The 27,557-nt window shown below is 49.0% G+C and overlaps 1 protein-coding gene and 1 long non-coding RNA gene across 3 annotated transcripts; one reads left to right on the top strand and one right to left on the bottom strand.

The window, feature by feature from the left end:
* LOC120396041 (cytokine receptor common subunit beta-like) lies at window positions 1-27,329 on the top strand. Its single transcript, XM_039520924.1, has 14 exons — window positions 1-256; window positions 1,365-1,534; window positions 6,681-6,810; window positions 8,392-8,570; window positions 11,071-11,195; window positions 11,627-11,798; window positions 12,415-12,550; window positions 12,641-12,801; window positions 15,134-15,273; window positions 15,369-15,540; window positions 17,164-17,254; window positions 17,528-17,597; window positions 23,668-23,771; window positions 26,472-27,329. The coding sequence occupies exons 2-14, from the start codon at window positions 1,471-1,473 to the stop codon at window positions 27,187-27,189; spliced, it is 2,262 nt and encodes a 753-aa protein (XP_039376858.1). The 5' UTR covers window positions 1-256; window positions 1,365-1,470; the 3' UTR covers window positions 27,190-27,329.
* LOC120396042 lies at window positions 15,908-21,021 on the bottom strand. Of its 2 annotated transcripts, XR_005592942.1 has the most exons (3): window positions 20,795-21,015; window positions 20,037-20,291; window positions 17,491-17,760 (listed from the first exon to the last, which is right to left on the bottom strand). It is a non-coding gene; the product is annotated as an uncharacterized LOC120396042 (long non-coding RNA). The 2 variants fall into 2 exon arrangements; XR_005592941.1 differs by lacking the exons at window positions 17,491-17,760; window positions 20,037-20,291 and adding an exon at window positions 15,908-16,369 and having other exon boundaries at window positions 20,795-21,021.
* Window positions 27,330-27,557: the final 228 nt, after the last annotated feature.

Below are 27,557 nucleotides of genomic sequence, written 5' to 3'. Positions count from 1 at the left end.
CTCCACGGTGTTCAGGGCTGTATCTGCTCCTTGAAAGGAGGCATATAGGGGTGTGGAAGCCCTCAGAGGGCAACAGGTGCAGGGGATACCTCAGATTCATTATTTCCCAGGGGGATCCATTCCAGTTTTGGACAGCCATGGTCAATGCTGATTCCTGTATGTGTAAAGACGCTCCAGCTGCCAGGGAGTGAGAACTGAGGGGGTCAGCGATCCACCTGCTGTGAGGCAGCCATCCCGCCGGCAGCTCTTGGCTCAGGTGAGGAAACTCTGCCTTTACTGGGGAAAGGGTACGTGGCAGAGAGAGCCTGTCCCCAGACAGACAAGGGCTCATGAGCTCTGGAGCCATTAGTCACAGTGGAATCTCTTCTCTGAGGTGAATGTTCACTTGTCTAGCAGGCTATATTCTATCAAAGGAAATGGCATTTAGGAAGCTGGGGGTTGTTCTGGGTGGATCCCCATGTCCATGCTCCCCCAAAGTGGGGAAAAGCCACAAACCAGACATCCCCAGAGCACAGAGGCTTGGCTCTGTGGCTGTGCCCAAGGTGAGGTGGGTCTGTCGCTCTTTAGAAAGTAGTAATATGGGAGCACATTCTCCAGTGGTGCAACTCCTTTCACGTCAGTTGAGTTACACCAGTGGAGAATTTGGCCCTTGGGCTTTGCATCACCGAATTTAATGCTAGATCCCACAAAAAGCCGGTAAATCTCCTTTAGGATTATGCCTGTGGATTAGGTCCCAAAGCAATTCCTGGGGCACTGGCTACAAACTGCCAGTTGGAATCACTTCCAAGCAATTCTCACCTGTGGTCCTGCTGGAGGAGAAGTAGATGGGGGAGAAGCCCAGAAGTGAAGGAGCATGAAGACTGAATCCCCATCTCCCTCCAAGAGGAGAGAGGTGTATTTGAGTGGTGGAGATGGGGTAAGCTAGGGTAGGATGGTGTGTCTCCAGGTTAGGCTTGGGAACCAATGGGGAAGTGTGGGTGTGTGTCTGTGTGTTCGGGGGAAGCCCAGGGAATGAATGAACATGGAGACTGAATTCCCCTCTTTCCACAGCCTAGGACTGTTTCTTGCTGATGAGGTTAATGTTAGTCGAATAGACCACAATAGCCTCTCAGTTCTCTGAGCATTCAGCAACGCCCCAGTAAGGAGATGGGGACCTTGCTCTGCAATGAATTTGTCCTGCAAAGTAAATGTTATTTTCCATCCTGTGTCCTACAGGAGGTCTGACTAGGTGACCTAATGGTCCCTTGTGGCCTTGATGGATCAGTGAAAGGTCCCCTCAGTGCAGGCAGGGGAAGTTTTGTATCTCACAGAAGGTCCCAACCGCTCCCACCTGACCATCAGAGCTTGGCTTCCACATTCAACAGGTGACAAAGAAGGAGTTAACAAGTGTGAGTGCAAGAACCCCAGGCCGGCGACCAGCCCAGAGCACAGGGAGCAGGACTGAGCTGGTGGGCTCAGGCTGGTGTGAACATGAAGGCGTTCTGCAGGGCTCTGCTGGCTCTGTGCTGGGCTTTCAGGGTCGGAGAATCTCGAGGTGAGTTTCAGTTTCTTTTCCTCTTCTTTTTCTTTCCTACCCTTTTTATCATCTTCCCTCCCCTCCTTTCAGGCCCTTTACTCTTCTCCATTCCCTTTCCTTCTTTCCCCCTTTCCTCTGCCTTCCCAGATGCGTATGTCGGTGACTAGACTGACAGGCAAGAGGGCGATTGTTTATGTGAATGGGTGGTATGGTAAGTGGATGGAAATGTGGATGGACTTATAGATGGGAGGGTGCATGGATGAATGGAGATGTGGATGGATGGAAGCGCAGGAGAGTGAGTAGATGGATGGAGGGACAGGTGGGCTATTGTGCAAATGTGTGAACAAGCTGGCTGGTGAGTAGGTGGATGAACTGGAGGTGTAGTGCAGGGATAGACAGACCCTTGAAGGAGAGTGGAGGGCTAGAACGACACGTAGATTCAGGTGGGAGTGTAAGTGACCGAATATCCATTTGGAGGTGTGGACAAATGGGAGGATGACTCTGTGAGGCATGTGTGAAAGAGAGATAGAGGAGGGGGGAATATATGAGGGGCAGAGAGACAGAGCAAGTCACCAGTGTCAATGTCAAAGGCTCACGTCTAGTAGTCCATCCCTCTGAACCACCTTAGTTCCTTTTTCACCGCTGCAGAGAACAAACAGGACCCTCTGTCATGTCCATTGACTGCTCCTGTTTCTAGGTTTAATAGCCCATCTGTGCACAGTAAGGGTACGTCTACACTACGGGATTATTCCGATTTTACATAAACTGGTTTAATAAAACAGATTGTATAAAGTCGAGTGCACACGGCCACACCAAGCACATTAATTCAGTGGCGTGCATCCACGGTCCGAGGCTAGCATCGATTTCTGGAGCGTTGCACTGTGGGTAGCTATTCCGTAGCTATCCCATAGTTCCTGCAGTCTCCCCCGCCCCTTGAAATTCTGGGTTGAGATCCCAGTGCTTGATGGGGCAAAAATCATTGTCACGGGTGGTTCTGGGTAAATGTCGTCAGTCACTCCTTCCTCTGGGAAAGCAACGGCAGACAATCATTTCACGCCCTTTTTCCCTGGATTGCCCTGGCAGACGCCATAGCATGGCAACCATGGAGCCTGTTTTGCTTTTTGTCACTGTCACCGTATGTGTACTAGATGCCGCTGACAGAGCCGATTCAGCAGCGCTACACAGCAGCATTCATTTGCTTTTGCATGATCGCAGAGATGGTTATCAGCCATTCTGTACCGTCTGCTACCATTGTAAATTGGCAATGAGATGATGGTTACCAGTCCTTCTGTACTGTACTGTCTGCTGCTGTCATGGGTGCCGCTGGCTGAGGTTGGCCGGGGGCGCAAAAGACAAAAATGTGAATGACTCCCCAAGTCAATCCCTCCTTTATGGTATCTAAAAATAGAATCAGTCCTGCCTAGAATATGGGGCAAGAGTACTAGAGAACCAGTGTATCAGAGAACCAGAGAGCACAGCTGCTCCGTGTCAGATCCCGCAGAAATGATGAGCTGCATGCCATTCACAGGGGGTGTCCCTGCAACAACCCCACCTGTTGCTTCCCTCCTCCCACAGCCTTCCTGGGCTACTGTTGCAGTGTCCCCCAATTTGTGTGATAAAGTAATAAAGAATGCAGGAATAAGAAACAGTGACTTGTTAGTGAGATAAAATGAGGGGAAGGCAGCCTCCAGCTGCTATGATAGTCCAGACAGGATGTTAAGCAGTGTGGGGGAGAGGAGCCCAGCATCCCGCTGCTATGATAGTCCAGGCAGAACAGAATCTTTTCTTTACACATGAAGGGCGGGGGCTGATGGAGCTCAGCCCCCTGTTGCTATGATGAAGACGGTTAGCAGCCATTCTGTACCATCTACTGGGAATGACCGGGAGGCCAGACAGGAGCACTCATGGGCTGATGATGAGGATGGATACCAGTCCTTCTGCAATGTACCATCTGCCACAAGGCTGATGATGATGATGATGGATATCAGTCATATTGTACCATCAGCCACCAAGGAGGGGGGGGCGAGGATGCTGCAGTCACTGCCGCAGCATCGCATCTACCAGCAGCATTCAGTAGACATAGGGTGACATTTAAAAGAGTCAAGAGATTATTTTTTTCCCTTTTCCTTCTGCGGGGGGGGGGGAGAAATTGATGAGCTATGCCCTGAACCACCCCGGACAATGTGTTTGACCCTACAGGCATTGGGAACTCAGCCAAGAATGCAAATGCTTTTCAGAGACTGCAGGAACTGTGGGATAGCTTGAGTCTTCAGTCCCCCCTCCCTCCCTCCATGAGCGTCCATTTGATTCTTTGGCTTTCTGTTACGCTTGTCACGCAGCAGTGTGCTGAGTCCCTGCTGTGCCCTCTGTCTGGAGATTTTTTAAAAATGCTTTGGAATTTCGTCTTCTGTAACGGAGCTCTGATGGAACAGATTTGTCTGCCCATACAGCGATCACATCCGTACGGTCCATGCTGGAGCTCTTTTTGGATTTGGGACTGCATCGTCACCCATGCTGATCGGAGCTTCACGCTGGGCAAACAGGAAATGATATTCAAAAGTTCGCGGGGCTTTTCCTGTCTACCTGGCCACTGCATCCGAGTTCAGATTGCTGTCCAGAGCGGTCACAGTGGTGCACTGTGGGATACCGCCCGGAGGCCAATACCATCGATTTGTGGCCACACTAACCCTAATCCGATATGGTAATACCGATATTAGCGCTACTCCTCTCGTTGGGGAGGAGTACAGAAACCGGTTTAAAGAGCCCTTTATATCGATATAAAGGGCCTCTTAGTGTGGACGGGTGCGGCGTTAAATGGGTTTAACGCTCCTAAAATCGGTTTAAACGCGTAGTGTAGACCAGTCCTTAGATCTAGTTGTTTGTTGCTTTGTTCTAGTTCAGTGAACCTTAGAGAGGGAGGAATTTCTCCAAATTCCTCAATGTTCCCTCTGAGACCCTGTTGCCCCAGCTCTGCACCAAGCCCAGACCCTGTACAGACCCTAAAATGGGTTTCAGAGGAGGTGCCTCATGCACATGTGGATGTGCATGTCTGATGTCTGCTGTGCTGGGGCAATCACACTCCCCAGCCCAATGTGCTATTGGCAGGGCTTTCACCTCTCACACGCTCAGGGAAACACACCCAAGTCTCCAAGCCAACTGACCTCCGAGGCCATTAAGCTACATGATCCATTCTCAGGTCCAAATCCCATGCTCACACCAGAACAACCCTCTTCATTGCCGAGTCCTTCACTTGGGCCTTAGAGGCATTTTGTGGCATGGTGTGACATCATGACATTGCATAGTGTATTACTGCTAGCGACACCTCCTGAAATAATGTAATAAAAATAAAAACAATAAAACAGTGACAAAACAAAATAAGTTTCTAAATGAAAAGTTTGTTTTGAAATGAAATTTTGAAATCTTTCTGATGCTCCATGTGCCAAACAAACTCTTCAGAATTTCCATTGTCTGAGTAATTTAACAGCCTTTGGTTTCGTTTCAGTTTAGAAGGAAAACCAATTTTGTAATGTTGAACTGTCTCATGCAATGGGAATTCCACATGTGGCCCAGCTTTAGCCCTGCTCACAGAGAGCACAAACAATTCTACTCCAATCAAGGGTGGCGTCTACCTGGAAATTTTACACACCAGAAGGGACAAGATTTCCCTCCTGGGCCACTAATAAGGAACCGATTGCATCTCAAACTGGAATTCCAGCAGTTCTAGATTATCTGCTGCATGTGAGGTCCCCAAACCATCTGCACCTTCTCAGAAAATGAACCAAGCACCTATCTCTGTTCCCCACCAGCACAGGGAAGGGAGAACTATATTTTCCCATTCCATTTGCTAGATTTTTAAAAGGCCTTTTCAGTGTTTCTCTCAACCCCCACATTCCCAGTAGGGAACCTACCTTTCTCGGGACTTAAACCTCATTCTAACAAAACTGATTGGCCTTTCCTCGGAGTCACTGATAAATGCCTCCCTCTTCAAGGGAGTCTCTTAAAACTGCCTTTCCATTTGCCATGGTCTCTTCTGGGAGGGGCAGTGAACTACAAGCAATAATCTCCACTCCACCCTTTCCAACAATCCACAAAGACAAAATGATTGTGAGGCCCCAGCTGAATTTCATCACAAACAGTCTATCTTCTACATTATATTCTTCCCTGGATCCCATTCCCCTCCCAAGGAAACATGTATCCACACCTTAGACGTTGTGTTAAAAAGCCAAACAGACATTTGTAGCTCTCTGGGAAAGATGTCAAGTAAAACCTCTCAAAACAGACACATTCTCTGTGGGTTAAGAGGTGCACAGGGCTATGTTACGCCTTCGGGAAAGTGCAGGTTCCTGCATGGATAAGATCTCACTCCACTAGAGCACCTGCAGCACCATAGCTGGCCTTGGGCATCAGGATTGTGTGGTTCAGGAGAAGGAATGGAGGTGGTTGGTGGGTGCATTCCTGTATGCAGAGGAGGTCGTCTGACCCATGACACTGAGGATGCTCATGCATCCCCCACGGACATGGCTTTAAACGAGCGTTCTGTGTGCTCACCACCAGGGCAAATCCCACAATGCAAATCAGAACTGCCAACCCCCAGTGCTCAGAAATCAAGGGTCAGGCCCAAAAAATCCCGAGAGTGACTTAAATATCATGAGATTTGAATGAGACTACAGCTTGGTTGGGGTTGATTTGTCGTTTGGTGTTGGCGTATTTAGGGCTCATCCTTCAAGCTTCTCTTCCCAGCTGTGTAGGTCAGACACACATTTTTTTTACATGAAAAGTGAGAGTCTCAAGTAATAACCTCAATGCAGAAGTTGGGGCTTTAAGAAAAACACTCAGTAGCTCGAGACTCATGAGAGACTCACACAAGTTGGCCAGACTGTGAATGCACAGGGATGATTCTCCCATTACCATAGCTCCTGGTAAATAAACTTCTCTTTTCCAGCCTCTGGATTGTGAGCATCGGGGAGTGGGAGGTTTTTGTCCATGACATCCCTGACACATGAGCTAACTGACATGCAAGGGATTTCTGGGAAAGTTTACCCATTTGTGCCTCATTTCCCCATATTTGCCCTTCCCACGATAGCACCAGTGTGCACATCCCATTATTCCTCACTGCCCATCTTTATGATCCACCAGCAGCATTGTGCTTTCCTTCCCCCTGCAGAGAGCCTCCCGATGCAGAGCCTGCGCTGCTACAATGACTACACCTCCCAGACGACCTGCACGTGGCAGGAATGCACAGCGGCACGTCGCTTCCTCAATATGACTCTTCACCATGAGGACACTAGAGGCAAGTAAGTGTCTGACCCCTGCGCTGCTGCAGTAGGACTCAAGAAGAGTGGAATGGGAGGAGGGAAAAGGATCCATGCTGACAGCCAGGCTTTGAGGAGCATGTTGACACCTGTGCTGGCCCTGCTGCGGGGTGGGAGTTGGAGACACTTTTAGGTCTGCAGTGGGAGGATGGGAAGATATTGGAAGGTGCGTTACTCAGTTTATATTCATTACCTTTTCTATCACTGTCCCTTGGTTTTTCTGGGGGATCCCAGCCATGAGTGGTGGCAGGGCCTGTTAGCTTACTGCACCTGGAGTGGAAAAAGAGGCATCAGAGTACAGTTGGAGTAATGCTCATTCATCAGCAGAGGAGAGAGCGCTGGCTCTGTTCTCACAGACCTTCCACACCTCCCTTCTTTGCAGCAGGGTCAATGGGAACATTCTGTTCTATGTGGAGTTTTGCACTACCCTCATCACTGTCTTTTCTGAGTGCCTTCCAGTAGTGCATTTAAACAACATAACTACACAGCTGTAAGATGCGCTTAGCTCTCTGATCCTTTCCCCCAGTGGGAGAAGCAGGTGCAGTGCAGTTTGAGTTGTTTTTTGTTTGGAGTAGGAGGAGTGTTAATATACAAATGTTGCTCTGTAGCTGCATTAGAGAAGGCAGGTCAAAGAAATTCACCTTGCACTTGGAGCGGACAGTGGTGAGGTTTGGGATGGGCCTTAGTTCTCAGGGGAGTTCATTCCACAATCTCAGAGTAGTGCCAGAGAAAGTTGTGTCCTCTGCCCAGGTCAGCTTTATCCTTCCTGTAGGAGTTCCTGTGTGCTAGAGGAGTAGATTTGTTGACCATCTTCTTCAACCTGGAGTTTTAGATGATCTGTTAGATAGCCTGAGCTCAGGTCAGGGCAGTGCCATGAAAATAGGGACCAAAACCTTGAATTTTATTTGACATTCTATGGGAAGCCAGTGTAGAGAGCAGAGGAGAAGTCTTAGGTGTTTACCTCAGCCAGCATTGCTGAGCTCAGCACAGAGATGGCCCACGCCTGCTGATAATGGGGCAGCACAACCCCAGAACAGCTCAAGTCATCCTCCCTCCCCAGCAGCTCCTCCTCCTGGAAAGCAGTGGCCTCTCGCTGCAGCTTGCAGCTGTTCCTCCTGCCTATCCCGGACAGGTGCAGCTCCCAGCTCCCCAGCTCAGCTGCCCTGCAGGGAGAGGGCCTGGCTGCAGCACGTGACCCAGCAATGGTGGGGGACACATGACCCCACATGCCCCCCTATGCATCATCTCTGGCTCACCACCTTCCATACTAACTGCAAGGCTCATTTCTTTAACCAGCCTTCTCTCATATAAATACAGAGTAACTTGTGTATATGTTCTCCCCCTGAGGTTAGGGCAAGACAATAACTGTAGCAGACACATATTCACATTTCTTAAAGATTTACTGGAAGGTGCTCAGATACTACAGCAATGAGTGCAGTATAAGAACTTATATTGAGTAGAATAGAATTAAAGGGGGGGAAGATTTCAGGAGCCTAATTTTGGATTAGCTATCTGTATCTAAATCAGCTCCTCCTCACCCTCTTTCTCTGCACGTGGGAGAAGCACACAGATCCCATGTGAGCTTCAGAGAGCCGAGGGGTTGCCGATCTGCCAGGACTCCTGTGTCTGCTGGAGCTGCCACAGGAACAGCACCCTTTTTGCTATGGGGGTGCATGATACTTACACTTTCAAACCTGATCGGTTGCTGCAGGCCGAGCTGAACATCAACCTCTCCCAGAATGGTAAGGGCAAGACACCACCGCTCTCTTCTCTCCAGGAATATTTTTGATTCTCTGAAATGAATACATCTTCCTCTGCACAGGTCCCCCAAGAAGCCTGATCCCCAATCAGAGTGGATTGGTTTAAATCAAAACCATTTAAATTTTAATCATGATTGAAATCAGCAGGCAGCAAATCTTGATTTAAATCCTCAATATAAATTTTGTTTTGTCTTTGTACTTTTTTAGTTATTTTTCTAAAGAGATGTTGATTTTCATTGGTTGGTAACCATTAACACATGTTGCTTTGCAACTAAATATAGCCTTTTGAAATATGACAGAGATGTAGTAATCTATCAGGGCCGAATGTCTTTTAGGGCTAATCCCAGGTTGATCCTATGGACTTCTGCTTTTGTTTCTTAGCTCCAGCCCTTGTCAAAGTCCAAACAGCAGAGATGAAAAATGTCCGCTATCTTGATTTCCCTTTTCCAGCATTCAAACCGATGGGACAAAGCCTTCTGCACATTCTTCTCCATGAGTGGACAGGGCAATCAACAAATTTTGTCCTACAACAGTCCACTTAATTTTGATAGTCCACATGAATATGCGGGGGAAGCCATCCTTCACTCTGCATGCACTAGTTGAGAATGGGCATTCTTATCATTATACCTTGTAGCATGGAATACAGACATTACAAGTAAGATTAATGCATGCAGCAACTTACAAGCATTTTATAGTCTAAACACATCCTTACAAGTCTAACACCTATCTTGAACACTACTAACATATAAGTGAGCTGGTCAGCTATGAATTTTTCAGTGCTCAGCTGATGCTTACAGACTTTACAGGAGCTGGCAGGTGGTTTACCAGCATCACAATATCTGTACACTTTTTAAAAGCATTTATATAGCCTAACATACATTTATTCAGATTCCTACTTACTTTTTGTATTATGTTACAAAAAGGCAAATAACACATTTCTTATTTACTAGGTTATGTTTAAATTCTACTTGTGATTAGTATCAAACTCAATTAGGATAGAAATTCAGATTCAATTAAAAAGGCACAAAACCAGAATTTTAATTTGTATTATGATTACTATAATTAGTTAAATAAAACTACTGTGTGTGTGCTGGATACATAAGAAAAAAAAATGTTTGTCAAAACATGTTTTGCATTTAAAATTAAGAGAATTGTTAAACAAAAGGAAGTAGTAATTGACTTTAATTCATTGTTTCGAATCACCACATTCTTCAAGATTTTAAAACTAGTAGATCACGTCCTCTCACACCTAGTTTTTATACAGAGATTAGAAGAGCAAAACAAGCTTTCCTGCTTTTTGAACTCCAGTTGGTTTCTTAATGTGGAATGAACTAGTTGAATAAACAGAAATGAAGAAAATATTCTCTAAGCACCAACAGAAGAGGTTACTGCTGTCAAAAGCTGCTTTTAGCACTGTATCAAATTCTGAAACCAGGTGCTTAGCCAGTAACATCCACCAGTTCACAGTCTCACAGGCTTTAAACTTGGCAGCAAATATGTGTTGCTTAATATTATTATTTTAATTGATTTAAATTATTATAATAGATTATGGTCAATTTAGGCTTTAAGATAGTTGTCATAATTTCACAATTTAATTTTAAATAGGCTTTTTTTAAAAAATAGGCTGTATTTAATTAAACTAAAAAAAAGATTTAAATAAAAAATAATTTTAATTAAAAAATTATTTATACCCACCCTATCCCTAACCCTTCAACTTACTTCTGCATGTCAGCTATAATTCTGCTAGGAACTGAGTTTCATTTTCATTGTGACACCTGTTTAACAGCTTCTCATTTACAAGATTCCAGATAGATAAATAGATTCTTTCCTTACCTGCCTACAATGGAAAACTCAGACATATTCCGTCCACCTAACCCACACCCATGTTCTAGCTGGGTTTCTCTGCCATTAGGAAAAAACTGATGTCAAACAAACGTTTTCACTCAGAAAAATACACAGTGATATGTCTCCACCTTAAAATGAATGCTGGCTGCTATGGGTCTACCCTACCTGACAACACTCACCTACCTATTCTTCTTCTGTTCTGTTGATTGCTATTTTCCATAAGGCCAGGGCTGGCCCACAACATTTTAGCACCTGAGGCAGGGAGCTCAAATGACGCCCACATTCCCCCTTGCTTGGGCCAAAACTTTGAAAGGTCTCAATTCTGGGTCCTAGTGGTGCCGCCCCCCCTCCCCCAACACACACACACACACACACAGGCACCTGAGGTAGCAACCTCAGTTTGCCTCATTGTAAGGCCAGCCCTGAGAAAGGCCTTGGCAACTTTATGTCTTCCACTGCCAAGTGCCAACAGGCCTTAGATGGGTTTTCTTTTCTTTTTTTTTCCCCAGCCCTGAGAAATCCCACAAAAGCCTGATGTTAGGCAGATCTGGGTCCTTCCTTATGGAAATAAGACTTAGAAAGACTCTCCCCCCATCTACTAATAACCCCAGCCCATGTTGTCCCTTCCTATTTCCAGTCCAGACCCTCCCACCTCAGAAGCGCTGGATCAATGTCACTGAAGCAGCCTGGGAAGCAGCTGGAGGGACAAAGGGAAGACACCAGCTGCCCAATGCACTGGAGCTTGACATGGAATCCTGGGAGGTAGGCATGAGATGTGCTTACGCATTGGCATGTGCTGTTCTTGGTTGCACCTTTTAGAGGGCAGAAGACAAACCTTTGCAAACCTTTGAAACCTGCTTGGTTGCTGCTGAACCCAGCCAATCCTCTGAAACCTGAATGGCCCAGACGGTGGGTCCATGCACGCTGCAGCTAGCTATGTGCGCATCTTACAAATCCTGTGCCGTCCAGCCATGGCCTTGGCTGGTTAAGACCAGAGATCTAGCAAGTAAAAGAGCAATGAGCCCTGCACAAGGAGCATCTGGCTCCACCTTACCCAGGGATCACAGCGCTGGCTGTGCTTGGCTGAGCTGAATTACCCAAGAAAAGGGTCCTCCCTCCACCTCTCTCACAAGTCTCTCTCTCTTTCTCCCTCCACCTTCTCTCACCTCTTGCTATCTCATTCCCACTGACAGAAATCTTCCTCTGTGTCAGTCACACGCTCCTCCCACGGCCTGCTGAGGTGTGATGCCCTTGTGCCGAGCAGCAACTATATAGCTCGTGTGCCATTCAAGCCAAGCCAGGGTGCTGGTTGGTCTGGGCAGTCCAGCAAATGGAGCACTGCCATGTCCTGGAAGTCTCAGGAAGGTAATTCTGGAGGTCAAGGGGCCAGGGGGGAAGAGGGGATGTGATGAGATGCTGGCAGCAGAGGGATATTGTGCTTTGCTTCCAGAGGATTTAGGGGCTGAGAATTTGATGAAAATGGTCCAGTTTCACTGGTGTTCTCTTATCTGAAGTGAATTTGGTGTCACTGACAGGTAGCAGAGCAGTAGCCACAGAGACTGCAGCACTCTGGTTAGTTGCCCAGCACAGGAGCACGGCACCAGTCATAGTGCAGCACTGGCAGGGGCAATACAGGCTCCTTATACACACCTCCCCTGCCACTGCACCTGAAACCCCTCGCCTTGATGGGACCCATCTAGGTGTGCTCAGTATCCGGCCTCTCAGGAAAACGGCCAGTGAGTTCTGGTGGAGATGGTGGGTTTGGGGATATGGGCTCAGGAGAGGCCAGTCTGTGTCTCTCACAATATGTAGATTGTATCCATTGGACAAGTGGACCAGCGTAATGCTCTGGACTTCCCTAGAGAACCCTGAAAGTAAAAGTTTTCCCTTCCTCCCTCAATGGTCACAATCAGTCCCTGCTCCACTGTCCTCCCCATCCCTGCCCCTCCCAGAGCCACACTAACCACTGGCTCCTCACTAGGGGATGAGGCTCAGCCCAAGAACCTTCGCTGCCTCTTCAATGGGGTTGATCGGCTAACGTGCAGCTGGGAAGTGAGGAGAGAGGTCACCAGCTCTGTCTTGTTCACGCTCTTCTACAGAACCCCACCGGCATCAGAGTAAGTGACCTGCCCATGGCAGCGTATGCCTGTCCTCCTGGATCTGACTATCCCTCCTGCTCACTCAGGCCTGGCTGCTCTCTTCCCCAGAGAGACAGAATGCTCTCCAGTCCATGAGGAGGAATTGCCTGGCAGCAACTACCAGTTCCACAGCTGTGAGATCAATGTCACCAACCCCAGCAGGCTGAGCCAGTACCTCATAACTGTCCGGCCCAAGAAGGAGGAGAAACTGATTAAAGCCTACGAAAACAGTGAGAACCCATTTGGATCCTCTGCCCAGGGTTATCTGGTGGTTTCTCCTCCAGCTTAGGAAACGCTTGGGTTAGCAGAGAGGTGGAACGGTTAACAAAAGAGCTAGACAGTGATGTGTGGGTTGGCAGAGGGCTGGTAAAGGAAGCTCCCAGCACTGGAGCTCCTGACTGGCACCGACAGAGCACTGCCGTGAGGAGGTACAGAATGGGCATGTGGAGATGAGATGAGTCAGATAGGGGCACTGCTATTAGCAGTCCTTGGTGCTAGTCTGCTCAGGCAACAAGTTTTGCACCCGCGTATCCTTAGTCCTGCCCACAACCCAGCGTGGGAAAGGGAATAGGCAGGAAGATAAGCTGGGCAGGGCTGCCCAAAGGGGGAGGCACAAGTGGGGCACAAGAATGGGGGAGGCTCCCTCCCCTGCCTGACCCTGCCTCTGCCCCTCTCCCAGAGCCTCAGCGCATCCAGGAGCATCCCTGGACAGCTGCAGCGTGGCTCCGGTGGGGCCTGAGTCCCTCCCCACTCAGAGCCACCTGGTAAGGGGGCAGGCCTGCAAGCTCCAGGCCGAGCAGAGGGAGCTCAGGCCTTGCTGCCAGAGGACAGACGTTTGGGGCGGGTGGTCAGGGGACAGGGAATGGGAGGTTGGATCATGGGCGTTCTGGGGGTCTGTCAGGACACAGCGGGGGGGCAGATAGGGGTTGGGGCAGTCAGGGGACAGGGAGCAGGGGTGGGGTCCCGGGGTGATGGTTGGGGGGTCTCTGGGGGACAGTGAGGGGACAAGGAAAAGGATGGGTCGGGGATTCTGAGGGGGGCAGGCAGTCAGGGGGCAGGAAGTGGGTGGGGGTCAGATAGGGGGCAGGGCCAGGCTGTTTGGGAGGCACAGCCTTCCCTACCCTAAAGCTCATTCAGCAGTTTGAGGCTTGCAGAAGAGCCAAGCTGTTAGCTTTTCCATTAGGGCTACCATCCCTTTCACTTCTCAAATGCCAAATTATAGTCTATATTTAATTTCAGTGCCATAGGGAGATTCATGTCAGGGGAGGGTAGCTTCATTTAAAATTAGCCACTGGGGGAGGGATCACATGAGAAGGGCAATATCAGGGAAAGCGAGGTTTGAGGTGGAGGCTGACAGCTCGTGACCCCCAGTAATAACTTCATGACCCCCTGAGGGGTCCCGACCCCCAGTTTGAGAACCCCTGGGTTAATTTTAGCAACCTGTGTCCATTCACATTCATGTGCTATTTGGAGCATTTCAGTTTTCACAACATAGGCTCATCCCAGATTCTGGAACAAGTTCAAATGCTCAGTTTGTGGAGTATGTACATAAGCTATACTAAAGACAAACCCACAGTAACCGTCTCCAGTTTGTGAGGGACCCCATGGAGCCAGTCTCTAGGAAACAGATAAATGCATGGAGATTAAGTCCATTAATGGCTATTAGCCAGGATGGGTAAGGAATGGTGTCCCTAGCCTCTGTTTGTCAGAGGGTGGAGATGGATGGCAGGAGAGAGATCACTTGATCATTACCTGTTAGGTTTACTCCCTCTGGGGCACTTGGCGTTGGCCATTGTCGGTAGACAGGATACTGGGCTGGATGGACCTTTGGTTTGACCCAGTATGGCTGTTCTTATGTTCTAACCTAAATGAACCCAAAGCTATGGAGACAGATATGAGTCAAGGAAGCCAGTAGAGTATCAGAAACCTGGAAAAATCTCTGACTGGATGGGCTCAGGCATTTGGTCACAAGCTGAGGTGATTCAAAAGTTTTGGATTTTTTTTAAGCAGATTTTTTTTTATTGTTTCTTTAAAACAATCAAGCCCAGCAAGCAGCAAATATTTGGCCACTCACTTCTGAAACCCCAAACCATATTCAGGTTTTGACAGACTAATTTCAGCTTTTCAATTAAAAAAAACACAACCAATTTTGAAGGAAAGCAGACATTGCCCATGATTTTTTTCTGCTTTTTAAAACCCCTAGTTTTTGATCCAAAAAAAGTTTTGATGGAAAATATTTGTCCAATCCTTTTAATGAGCTTTAGTGCCTTTTAGCACTAGCTGATGCTGAGAACCAGTGATACCTTGTAAAGAAGTTCTCAAAACTGGGTTTGTGCCAAGATGCAGAAGGTTTATTTTTCCCAGGGCTGCCCGTGGGTGGGGGGGTGGGGTGGCAAGTGGAGCAATTTGCCCCAGGCCCCAAAGGGGACCCCACAAGAATATAGTATTGTATTTTTTTTTATGGAAGGGGCCCCTGAAATTGCTTTGCCCCGGCCTCCTGAATCTTCTAGGCGGCCCTGAAGCTGGGAGATGGATACATGTTCCTAACGTGTTGTGTTCTAGTCAAGCCACTTGCGCCTGTCAACGTGACAATGACAAAGACAAAAGACCAGGAGTATGAGTTGAGATGGACAAAACAGATCCCAAGCGCTATAGGCCAGATATATGAATTCTTATATTGGAAGACTGGTGACTCCTTGGAGGTAGGTGATGGAACTGCTGGGAGCCCAGAACGCTGCCAGGTAGGTGGGTGGATGGGACAGAAAGTTCCTCACTCCTCCATCTCTTCTCTTCACAGAATGCCCAGCTTGTAAACATCAGCAATGATAAGCCTCCCCGCATCTTCACCCTGCAGATGCTGGAGCCCTCCACACGCTATAGGGGGAGAATGCGGGCGAGGGTGCACTTGGGCGACTACGAGAGGCCCTGGAGCGAGTGGAGTGAGGAGTGCACCTGGGAAACTGAGAGTGGTACATCCCAGCTGGGCCATGGGCTTGGGGGAGGGGATCAGTTCCCTCCCTAGAGAAATGGGTCCCTTAGCTGGGGTTTATGGGGAACTGGGGTTTCCTACAGTTAATTAAGCAAAGAGACTGACCAGGGTCCCCTTGGTACCTGGCTGCATGCTTCAGATCACAGAGGAGTAGTATAACTGGCTTATCTGAATGGGAGCCCAGGGCTGCCATTTCCCATGGGAACAAGAAAACAGTATGAAAATCAGGGGCTGGATGTGGATGTACTAGGTGAGGAGAGAAGGGGCCTCCACAAGGAGGTTTAGAAGCATGAACTTCCTACACTGTCAGAGTGTCGTACAGAGGTTTTAGTTCCATGATACCCAGGAAAATTAGCCACATGACTAATCTTCCCCTACACATTGTATCTCTGCACTGCAGCCTTTGAGGTGTCCAGGTTACTACCTTTAAGAGGAACCAGGCAGACTGGATCCCACAGGACGTGGTCAGGTTGAAAATTGGGCTGGAGGCCAGTAAGAGAAGTTCATGGATCTAGGTGGAGGGCTGGAGAAGGGAAGAAATGATCCATGCTAGAAGGTAGAAAGGGATCAATCAGTGGAGCTGGTTGAACTGTTCATTCTGAACAACATTTTCATGTCTGTGAAATAAGAAAAAGATGGGCTCTTTGAAACTGATTTTAAGCAAATCTGTCAGAGCCTACAGGGGTTTCTCTGGTCATCCAGAGAAGCATTTCTTCATGGATGTGTTGTTCAGCATTTGGAATTCAGGCTGTGTGATTGGTCACTAGGTCTCATGGTGCAGTTCATGGTCTCTGATTGGCTTCCTGAACCTGTACAAACAGGAGAGGTGACTAAATAGGCCTTAATTGTGAATGTACAGACTCAAATGTTTGTGTTTCTTGTAAATTCATACTTAACTGCAAGTCTCCTGGCATTTCAAATGACTGGGTGTTTTTCTTTTCTGTTGATACCTGCAATGTTCTTGTAGGGATCTTCACCCTGAAGTTACTGATCTGTTCTCTCAGTCTGAACTTCACTTTAACAAAGTTCTATGCTCTGGGAATTTCTTCAGTTTTTTTTTTTAAGTGTTCCTAACATGGGATTAGGAGAGTAGGGGTTTGAGGACCATATCCCCTTTGGGGCTGACCTAAAGAGATCTGTAGAGACTAACCCCACTTCCACAGCACCAGTCCCAAACCCTATGCCTTGGAGTTGTGCAGGAGAAGGATTTTTTTCTTGGGAACATCTGAGGTCTGTGGGCATACGAGGACTCACACAAATGCAAACTCATCCCCAGATGTTTGCATGAATGTAAACTGGTTATCCAGATGTTCATGGAAAACCCAACAGAAAGGGCTCAGGCACAGACAGATCAAATCACGAGTTGGTTTTAGCAAACGTGTTCACGGATTCATTGCCCTGATTAGGTCACATCTAGTCTGTCACACATGCACAACTATTCCATGGTCTAACAGACCTGTCAGTTAGGACATGTGACTTGATAGGCAACCTACATTTTCCTGACCTCAATATCATCCCTCCAGAGCATCCAGAACATGAGGTTTGATATAGAATGAAGCTATTTTCCATTGCTGTCTCTTTCTCTCTCATTTATCTGTCTCAGTCTGGTCACCACTGATTCTCCCACTGCTGGTTCCAGTCTTCACCATCATGCTGATAGCATTTGGCTGGTGCAGTTATAGAGGCTTACTCAGGTAAGTTTGCACTGGGAGTGGGAGATTCACCAGACACATTGGTAGAGTGAGTGCAGGGAGGGGCAGAGAAACAAGGGTGAGGTGCTGTATGGGCACACCCCTATTCTTGATCTAGGGCTTAGTCGAGCTGGGGATATGCCTGGGCTGCAGCTTGAGTGCTGGGCCATGGAGTTTCAGGACCTCTGGGTTGACAAGGGGCCCCAGGGTAAGGCTGTGTGTCTGGTGTAGCCTCCCCCTAGGAGAAGTGACCCTGCAAACTCTGTCTTGTTACAGCAAGAAGAAAAAATGGGAGGAAAAGATTCCAAATCCCAGCAAGAGTCAGCTGCTCCAGAGCTACCTCCAGGTAAGAGAACTGCTGACCCTGGAGAAGTGGAAGTAGAAGCTCTGCATGGGTCAGAGAAAGGGGAAATGCTGCCCTGGTGTTTATTGCCGAGTGTGTAGCTGCCCAGGTGGAACCTGAACATGCTGATCAAACCACTGCCCCTGACTGGGGGATGATGGGAGCACTGCGAACAAAGTGGAAACAGCAGATTAGGCCATTGGTCTCTCTCATCCATTATCCTGCTTCAGTGACCAAAACCTGATGCTTCAGAGGTAAACAAACTCCTGTAATGCACCTGGCCAAGAGTGCAACACTGCATAGAGAAATTACTTCCTGGCCTTATGTGCACAAGATTCAGTTACTACTAGTGTACCACTTGCACCACTACTACCCATGTTATTATGAGCCAGGGCGTTAGCTGGCTCTTTATAAAGTCAGCCCTCCACCCTTCGGAGGTAGGGAGGTTTCCAATACAGTGTGGGAAGATCTATTTCTTCTCTCCCCTCCCCCCAATGTTACTTTTATTGAGTGACCCTCTCATGATATGGGACAAGGGGAAATGAGTCACTCAGTCTGCCCAATCCCCTTAGTAATGATCTTCCAGGGCAAGCCCCAAACCACATGCATTTCCATGCAAGGGCCAGTCACAGTGTTTGATTTGCTGGAGCACAGGGACTGTTCCCTCCTTGTGCCCCCAAAGGACTGGGGAAGGTGAAGGCAGGAGGCTGAGTCATGGTCCTGCCCCACCTCTGTACCAACTGCACCCTGGCAAGCAGGTATAATCACCCTACAGGATGGTGGCATCTGCCTAGGTCCACCTCAGAGACACAGTCCCTCCCCCACCCACCCTGAAGTGGTGGTGCTCCCCACCAGCACAATTCCTCAAGACCTCAGCCAGATCTATGCCAGGTGCCTCCATGACTCCCATCAGCACAGTACTGGGTGCCTCATAACCTTTAGTGTATTTCTCCTGACAATGTCCTCGTGAGACAGGGCAGCACTATTATCCCATTTTACAGCTAGAAAATGGAGGCAAGGAGGTTAAATGACTCACCCAAGGTCATGAACAAAGTCTGTAGAGGAACAGGAACTTAAACCCAGGTCTTCCACACCTGACACTAAACACCATCCCCCCTCCACTTTTGTCCTTTGCACATGCAATAAACCTGTCACTCTTTCTGTCCTGTAGCTGCTGCCCAGACCTCAACCCACCTCCACTGGCCCTCTTGGAAGCTCTTCAATCTCAGCTACATCCTCTGTCCTGCGAGAGGATCAGAAATGTAGTGCTCCAAGGAGAGCACCCCTGTCTGACAGAAAGGGACTATTTCCATTCCCTTTTTAAATGCTCCCAAGCAACCCATCAGCTTTTAGATCTTTGCCCCGCTCTGGGCAGACACCTCCATTGCTGTTCCTGAAGGCTTGGCTGTAGGAAGTAGCCACCCCAGCACACCTCCTCCTGGCTAGGTGTGGCAGTGCAGCAACTTTTGCCTTAGTTTTTCCCTAAAAATCTTTGACCTACTCCAGCTGCAAGAGTACCCTGGTCCTTTGGTCAGACAGCTTGACAGAGTCCTGCCCCTTCTGGCCAACAGAGTCCTTTACCATGTCCAATAGAACCATAAACAGAACAAAAGCCCTCAGCCTGGCTGAGCTCAGCTGGCCACCTCATCTGCGCCACTTATCCCCACAGCTTGTCTCCAGGTCCTGTGCTTTCAACAGCCTTGCTATCCAGGAGCTGACATGCTCCTCCCCTCACGCAGGGGCTCCAGCAGGCTACTGCTCTTCAGTGTCCCCGTCTCCAGTCAGACTTCCCACTCACCCCTAGAGTGGGCTGTCTGCTCTGCCTCCTCCCTTTCAGCCTTCTCTCAGGCTACTTCTTGCTTCCTCTCCCCAGGTCTCCTTCCTCCCACGAGCCTCACTCAGCTGTTTATGGCCACAAGCCCTTCTCTTCCCCACCTGGACTTTATTTCTAATTAGGCCTGGCCCATCCTCCAGCTTCAAGCAGGCCTCTCAAACCTTTACCCTTTCACAGCACCTGTAGGGTAAATACCCCCATTACATTGTGTAACTGTGCCTCAATGCCAAAAACTGCTGAGAAACTGGGCAAACAATCTAGAACTGGGGGTTATTCCTCCATAAAAGATACACCAAACCAGCAACAAAAGTAAACTTCTGTTTCACTACACTGGCGAACAAGATGTCATAAAAACTGTTTCCTTAGGCATTCCAGTTCTTATATCACCACCAAAAACACTGGATTTAGAGATGAGTGGTTCTTTAAAACCAGTCAAAAAATAAAAGGTTCTTCTGATCCCAAAGGGCCAGCCACACACCCAGATCAATATGCAACTCAGATCCTACCCAAAAAATCATGCTGATGCCAATCCTTTAGTATCTAGAATCTAAAGATTTATTTATAAAAAGAAGGGGAGTTAAAATTGCTCAAAGGAATCAAATACATACAGTAATTGCAAAGACCACACTCAGGCTTGTAGCAGTAATGGAATAAACTGCTGGCTTAAGTCAAGTCTCTAGCTGCTTCCAAGGTCCTCAATTCCTTGATTAGACTGCTTCCATTCATAAAAGTTCATAGTCCAGAGGTTTGGGCAGGAAAGAGGCCGGAGCAGGATAGAGGCAAAATGGAGGGGTTTCCAGGGCCTTTTATATCTTTTGCCATGTGCAGGGAACTTATTCTTTCAAACAAAGCTCTCAGCACATCTAGTGGAAAATTAGAGGTGACAAGATAGTGTTCGGAGTCACATGTCCATGCATGAAGGTTTGGACACAGAAGACATGTAGCACAGCAGGCACTCACTGCCACAGCACCTCCTGCTACTCAGTTCCAGCCTCAGTGTCCCTCCTGCTGGCCAGTGTCTTTCTACCGGTGCCTGCTTCCTCCTGATCACCACCACTTATAGCACTTCAGGTCCCGCATCCTTGCCAGACCCTAGTGCCCCTTACCTTGGGGTGTTGCCTCACAACAGTGCCCCACACTCTGGGTCTCCTCTCCCTGGGGAACCCAGTCCCCTAAGCCCACCTCACCTCAATGACCCACTGCCAGTCCTCATCTAGTCCCTTCCCTCAAGGCCAAACTGCAGTCTGAAGTGGCCACTTCTCATCGGCAGGGGGGTTTAGACCAGCTGCCTTTCCAGCTCCAGCTGCCTCCCTGCAGCCCTAGTACCTCCCCCGGCCTTCAGCAAGGCCTCAGTCTGGGGACTTACCAGGCCAGAGCTCTGCCTGCCTGTCTCCAGCCCTGCTCTGCCTCAGGTACCCTGCTTGATCTCCCAGGCAGCCTGGTCCTCTCTGCTCTTCAGCTGGAGCAAGAGTCTCTCTTGTTCTCTCAGCCTGCCCTTTTATCAGGGTCAGCTGGACCCTAGTTGGGTGTGTCCACACCTGTGTCTGTTTCCCAACCAGCATCCCTTGGCTGCTTTTAATCCCTTCTTAACCTGAGCGGAGTGACCACCCCGCTACAAGAAGCCATTACCTATACCTCAAACAGCACCTTTGCAGGACAGTTCATTCAGTGTAGATTGGCATCTCCCATGGTCTATTGTCTGTTAAGTGTTTTTTGATGAGCCTCTTAATTTGAATAGTGCCTCCAAGCTGTGCTGGCTAACTACCTTGTGGACGTTACCTCAGGAGCAAGCATTAGAAATCCAGGTATAGCACCAATACTTATAACTTCAAATACAAAAATAATACATGCATATAGATAGCATAATCATAATCAGCAAATCATAACCTTTTTATATACATCTTATATGCCACATTTTGTTTGAGATTTGTTGCAAATATATAAGAGAGGTTGCAGCAATGATCTATATGGTCATATCTTAATCAGATAATGTCACACATTGTCCTTCGAGGACCCTGCCCAGCAGTGCATAGGAGAAGCCCAAGTGATAATATTTTTGCCACTGTGTTTTACCTTATGCTTGGGCAAGCTGAACTGCACCTACTATCATGTTGCTCATTCCCTCCATGGGTTCACATCCACCCGGAGATGCTGTCAAGTCTCTCTAGTTCTAACTGTGTTGCGGATTATACCTGTAGGCCACGCACTGTTCGTTTCTAGGCTGAGGCACAAAAACCAAAGATTTACAGAGTGTCCAAACAACAAAGTTATATTGCGCAAGGTTCAAACGTTCGAGCGTGGTGTCCCCCTGCTAGTCAGGGAGAGACCTGGGCTGCAGATTACATAGAAGTTATATACCTTTTAGGTGTGCGTGCCACCCTCATGGATCGGAAGCCTTAGCCAATAAACAAGCCATTTTCTTATCTTTAGCCTATTACAGCTAATCATTGTCCTCGTGCTGGCTAGTGCACAGTCCAGCTGTTACCTTGCATACTAGAATTTTTCTTTAATTATGCTGTTGCAGCTGTTTTCCTATCCTCTTTCCTGTTTCTGGCTTTATCTTTCTTTAATGCTGCCCTTGGGAGCTGTGTACGTGATGTGCTCTCTTTTAGTTCATGATGGATACAAAATAGGGGAACTTACAAAATGGAGTCGCTCATGCTAATTACCCTTAACAACTGAAATAATCTTGTGTCACCGGCAAACGTCACCAACCTGCTGCCCAGTTCTCTCTCCAAATCCATAATGCACACAGCTCCCAGGGCTGGCCCCAGAACAGCTCAGTAATGAGCTCTCTGCACCCTGAGGAACAGCCATTCCCAATAGTTCTTTGTTCCTAGTTGTGTAGCTGGTTTTCAATTCATGGTCGGACTCTGTTCCTTACCCTGTGGTTTTAAGTGTCTGTCACATTTCATTAGGTGTCAGATCCAAAGGTGTTCAGAAATCCTAGGAAATGGGGTGCCCCAGCTCACCCTGGCATGGCAGAGCTCTTATGCTATAGACACAGGCTGATTTCCTGGGCCCTGGCCCTACCTACAGCATCCCCATAGTCTCCCAGGGCAGGGCTGCCATTACGCACAGTGGCTGATTTGCTGCCCTCCTGCACCAGCCCACACTGTTCCCCTGCACCCCGTGGGCAGAGCTGCCACAACACACCTGGAATTACCTGACAAAGGGCGGAGTTAAATGAGAGAGATCAGCACTGGGGAAAATGAAAGGCCTGTGGAGAACAAAATAAACCTTGCCTGTAATGATGTTGACACCTGTGTCCTGTGAGCACCCCCTCTCTGGCCGATACATGCCTGCGATCACTCAGTTTTGAACAGGGCAGCACCCACCTCTTGCAGGTGTCCCCTTCCTGGTCGGGTATGAGCCATTTTCTTTCAGTTCTTACAACAGGGTTGCACCTGCCTCTTATGAGCACGCCCCCAGCCAATGGTTCTTTTGGCAGTTCTTCAGTGACTCAGCCCTCCGGCCAAATCATACACACTGTCGCCCATTCTGGGGTATGCAGTCTCTAGGTCTTGCTCATGGCCTGGTATGGGGCTGTAGCACCATGGCTTCCCCCAGAGGCACTGCCTTCTTTAACAGCCCAAAAGGGGCCCATCTTGGTATGCTCAGTTAATGTTTTTCTGGCAGCCCTCCCTGTGCTCAATCTTCAACCAGACCAGCAGGGCCCATCATGGTACCCTCACCTGGTCTGGCTAGGTTCTGGGCTCAGCCTGCCCAAACTAAGCTGCCCATGGTCCTGCTTCTCTTCCTGCCAGCCAGGCACCTGATCTTCAGCAGCATTTCCTGGGCTTAGTCTTACTTGCAGTGAGCTGTCAATGGTCCTGCTGCTCTTCCAGCCAGCCATGCACCCACTTCTCCCTCTTCAAGCTCCAGACAGCGACTGACTGTTCTGCCATTGCTGGTTCCTTTTATATGGCCCTTGTGCCCCCTGATTGGTCACTCCAGCGGCCCCTCTGATTAGCTGCTCCTCTGCAGCCACTCTAGACTGCCTGGAGGACTTCTCCTCTGCCCTTTTTTGGGGTGTGGTAAGACAGGGCCACGAGGCCTCCAGACCTGTTCCCCCCATCAAGGAGCTATGTTGTCCCCAGGAGCAATGTTGCCCCCAGGAGGGGTTAAAGTGTTACCACACACTGCAGTATCTCCACTGCGGGACTTCTGGCTCCCCTCTGCCCTCAGGGAATCACCCTCTGTCTGCCAGGAGTGCTATCTGCCCTTGTCTCTTTTCAGAAAATACAGCTCGGGATTCCGCTGCCAAGCAGCCAGCTGGACTTTGGCAAGCAGAGCCCTTCCAAGAAGACAGACCTGGTCAGCTTCATTCAAGTGCTGGATGGGTGAGTGATTGGTGCACTGCTCACTGGTGATACTCTCCGAGGCGTTACTCGGTGATGGTGGCATCTCAGTTCCTGTGCTTGGCTGATCCCATCAGGCAGAGGTGGCAAATGTAACTGGTGTGAATGATAAACCTTGGCACATCCTCCACACGCCCATCTGGAAACGTCAATGGTGGACTTGCAGTCCCTGGTCTCCCTGGAAACACCAGTCCCAAACCCTGAGCCATTCCTCCCTGATCTCTCCTTCTGGAAATGGGCTTGCCTCAATGCCCTTGATTTCCCAATCTGGAATGGAGGTATGTGATGGGTTGAGTCACAGAAATCCCCTTGGGACTGTCACCTGATGTGCTGAGACTACCTCTGAGCCCATTCGCCCTGCCAGCTTGGGACTCCAGAACCCTGCCTTGTTGAGCCTGATACACTAATCTGCTGAAACACAAACCCAGGGTCCAACCCTTGCCCCCCAAACTGCAGACTTAACTGAAAACAGCTTCGCAAGTGCTCCTGTCTCTAGCACCCAGACACCCAGCTCCCAATGGGATCCAAACCCCTAATAAATCCACTTTACTCTGTATAAAGCTTATACAGGGTAAACTCATAAATTGTCTACCCTGTATAACCCTGATAGAAAGATATGCACAGCTGTTTGCTCCCCCAGGTATTAATTGCTTACTCTGGGTTAATTAATAAGCAAAAATGATTTTATTAAATATAAAAAGTAGGATTTAAGTGGTTCCAAGTAATAACAGACAGAACAAAGTAAGTTACCAAGCAAAATAAAACAAAACATGCAAGTCTAAGCCTAATACATTTAAAAAACTGAATATAGGTAAATCTCACCCTCAGAGATGTTCCAATAAGCTTCTTTCACAGACTAGACTCCTTTCTAGTCTGGGCCCAGTTCTTTCCCATGGTACAGTCCTTGTTCCAGCTCAGGTGGTAGCTAGGGGATTTCTCATGACTGCAGCCTCCTTTGTTCTGTTCTACCCCCTTTTATAGCTTTGGCACAAGGCGGGAATCCTTTGTCTCTCTCTGGGTTCACACCCCTCCTTCTAAATGCAAAAGCACCAAGTTAAAGAAGGATTCCAGTACCAGGTGACTTGGTCATATGTCCTGTGAGACCCCAAGCCTTCATTCTTCCTGGTCTGACTCACAGGAAAGCTTGCAAGTAAACAGAGCCATTTACAACCAATTGTCCTAGTTGATGGGAGCCATCAAGATTCCAAACCGCCATTAATGGCCCACACTTTGCATAATTACAATAGGACCTCAGAGTTATATTTCATATTTCTAGTTTCAGATACAAGAGTGATACATTTATACAGATAGGATGACCACACTCAATAGATTATAAGCTTTGTAATGATACCTTACAAGAGACCTTTTGCATGAAGTGTATTCTAGTTACATCTTATTCACACTCATTAGCATATTAAATAGTAACATATAAAATCATATGGAGTGCAACGTCACACTCGCCTCCTAAACTTACTGCCAGAGACTTGGACACTGTCCATGGCAGAGGCAGTATATCTAAAATTACCTTATTTTTGGACAGTGCATTTGCTACCCAGTTCTCTTTTCTTCTGCTCCTGAGCATCTTTCTGTGCTTCAATCAATTTGTCTTTTAAGTCCAGTGCTTGCTCGTGTGCAGCCCTTTGTTTGGCTGCTTCTGCCTTCATGGCAGCCTTTTCCCGGGCAATTGCACATCAATTTCCATTTGTCTTCCCTTGAGACCGTCACTCAATGACCGGGGATACCACAGAGAACCCCTTCCTGCCAGAATAGGTGCCCCTTCACTCCTGTCTTGCTGAGTTAGACACTCCAGTCAGCTTCAGCACAGACCCAGAGGTTGGGCCACACCCCTCTGCAGTTCACTGAAACTGAGATCCACTCAGCTCAGGGGCTTCTGGAAATGGGCTTGCCTCAATGCCCTTGATTTCCCAATCTGGACATGGAGGTGAATAAGCACCCCCAGCACACCATCCCCCACACACCCTATCTTCCTGTCACCTGGAAGTGAGGCCCTCACCACCCTTGGGGCTCATTCTGGCTCTGGCAGCATACAAGAGCCAGTAGGAACCACAATAGGCCAAAGGATAATTCCTCCAGTGCAAGAGAAGTATGGGGCCAACGTAAACATTGCAGTGGAGACGTACCTTAAAGTGTCTTGAGGTTGGTGCCCAGCCATCACTGGTCACTTTTGGAAAGCGCAGGCCATTATTTGTATTTGTTTGAATCCCCATCTCTCCTTGCCTGCCCCCTCCCTTTCTCTATCTTCTACCTCAGTGGCTGTAAACTCCTGGGAGCAGGGGCCATGTCTTTTTACAATCTCTGCCAAGTGCCAGGCAAAGGTCTGGTGCTATATAATGTGGGTGGTGGTGATCACGGTCTCTGTAGGGTAATATGCTGCTTGGGCCCCCTAGACTCCAGAAACACCGAAACTACCAGACTGGGTCCAGCCAATGGTCCATCTAGTCCAGTATCCTGCCAGGAACAGATGCCGGTGCCAGCTGCTTCAGAGCAAGGAGCAAGAAACTCTGCTATAGGGAATTATGGGATAATCTTCCCCCCCCGGGAAAGATTCCTTTTAACCCCGAAGCGACCTTTCTCCCAGGGGGCCCTTAGCTCCACTCCCTGTCTGTATGTGATGTTCTCTGCAGGGTGACTTCCCTGATTCCTCTTGTTTCCCTCTTGCAGACCGATGAAAGTTAATTCAGCAGAGCTCCCTGCAGCCATGGCCGATAGGATGATGTGCTTCCTTGGTGCACTGGACCCAGAGAACCCGTATCAGACTCTTGAAATGACAACTCCAGCTCCACATCCGGCAGCCCCGGCTCGCTGCCATTCAAGTCAGGGCACCAGTCAGTCCCTGTCGCCAGCCACGCTCCCCTGGAGGAGCAGTGCTAAGGTCACTGCTTCTCAGGCACCCATGTCCTGCTTTGACTTTAATGGTCCATACTTGAGCCTCCCCCATGGGTGCTCCCTGCCTGACGTTCATCAGGACTGGGAAGCTGCCCCACTGGGAACCAGGGAGAGGCTTGTGTCCCTGGAGTACGTGTCCCTACCCCAGGGGGCCCCTTCCCAGACCCTGCTGGTGGGGGAGGAGAGAGGAGCAGCTCAGCTCCACCCCGTCTCGCTTCCTGCTCAGAAAGAGATGAAGCAGCCCCTTGCTGGAGGGCAAGAAGGGCCACAAGGCCAGCCAGCAGGTGGGGAAGTGGTGCAAGGGGACACTGAAGGTCAAAGGTCACCAATTGCTGCCATCTTAAACAACTCCTGTCAGAAATGGCCAGTGGGATACGTCACCACGGAAGGTTTGTCACTGATGCCAGCAAGAGACTCTGCCCATCTGTCCCCTGCACTGGCCCCACCAGAGGGGATGCTCACTGCTGCTGCCATGTTGACATCCAACCCATGATGGCTCCAGGCCACAGAGGGCGGCTCCAGCCCTGCATTGGGCCCTGAGACAACTGAAGTCGCAGTCCCAGTTCCATCTCCAGCATTAGCCACTCCCTCTGGAGCACACCAGCATATATTTGGGCAGGGGCGGCTCTAGAAATTCCGCCGCCCCAAGCAGGGCGGCGCGTCGCACGGCTCGCACCGCCCTTCTCCGGTCCCGCGGCTGGGGCAGAAGTGCCTGCTGACGGTCGCCTGCGGGAGCTCCGTCCGAGCCGCGGGACCAGCGCACCCGCCACAGTCATGCCTGCGGGAGCTCGAGCGGAGCTGCGGGAAGAGGGGACCCTCCGCAGTCATGCCTGCGGCAGGTCTGCTCGTCCCAGGGCTCCG

The sequence above is a fragment of the Mauremys reevesii genome, linkage group 1 (assembly GCF_016161935.1).
Source record: "Mauremys reevesii isolate NIE-2019 linkage group 1, ASM1616193v1, whole genome shotgun sequence".
Classification (NCBI taxonomy): domain Eukaryota; kingdom Metazoa; phylum Chordata; order Testudines; family Geoemydidae; genus Mauremys; species Mauremys reevesii.
The sequence above is the reverse complement of the archived record's forward strand: the minus strand, read 5'-3'. Positions and strand labels throughout refer to the sequence as shown.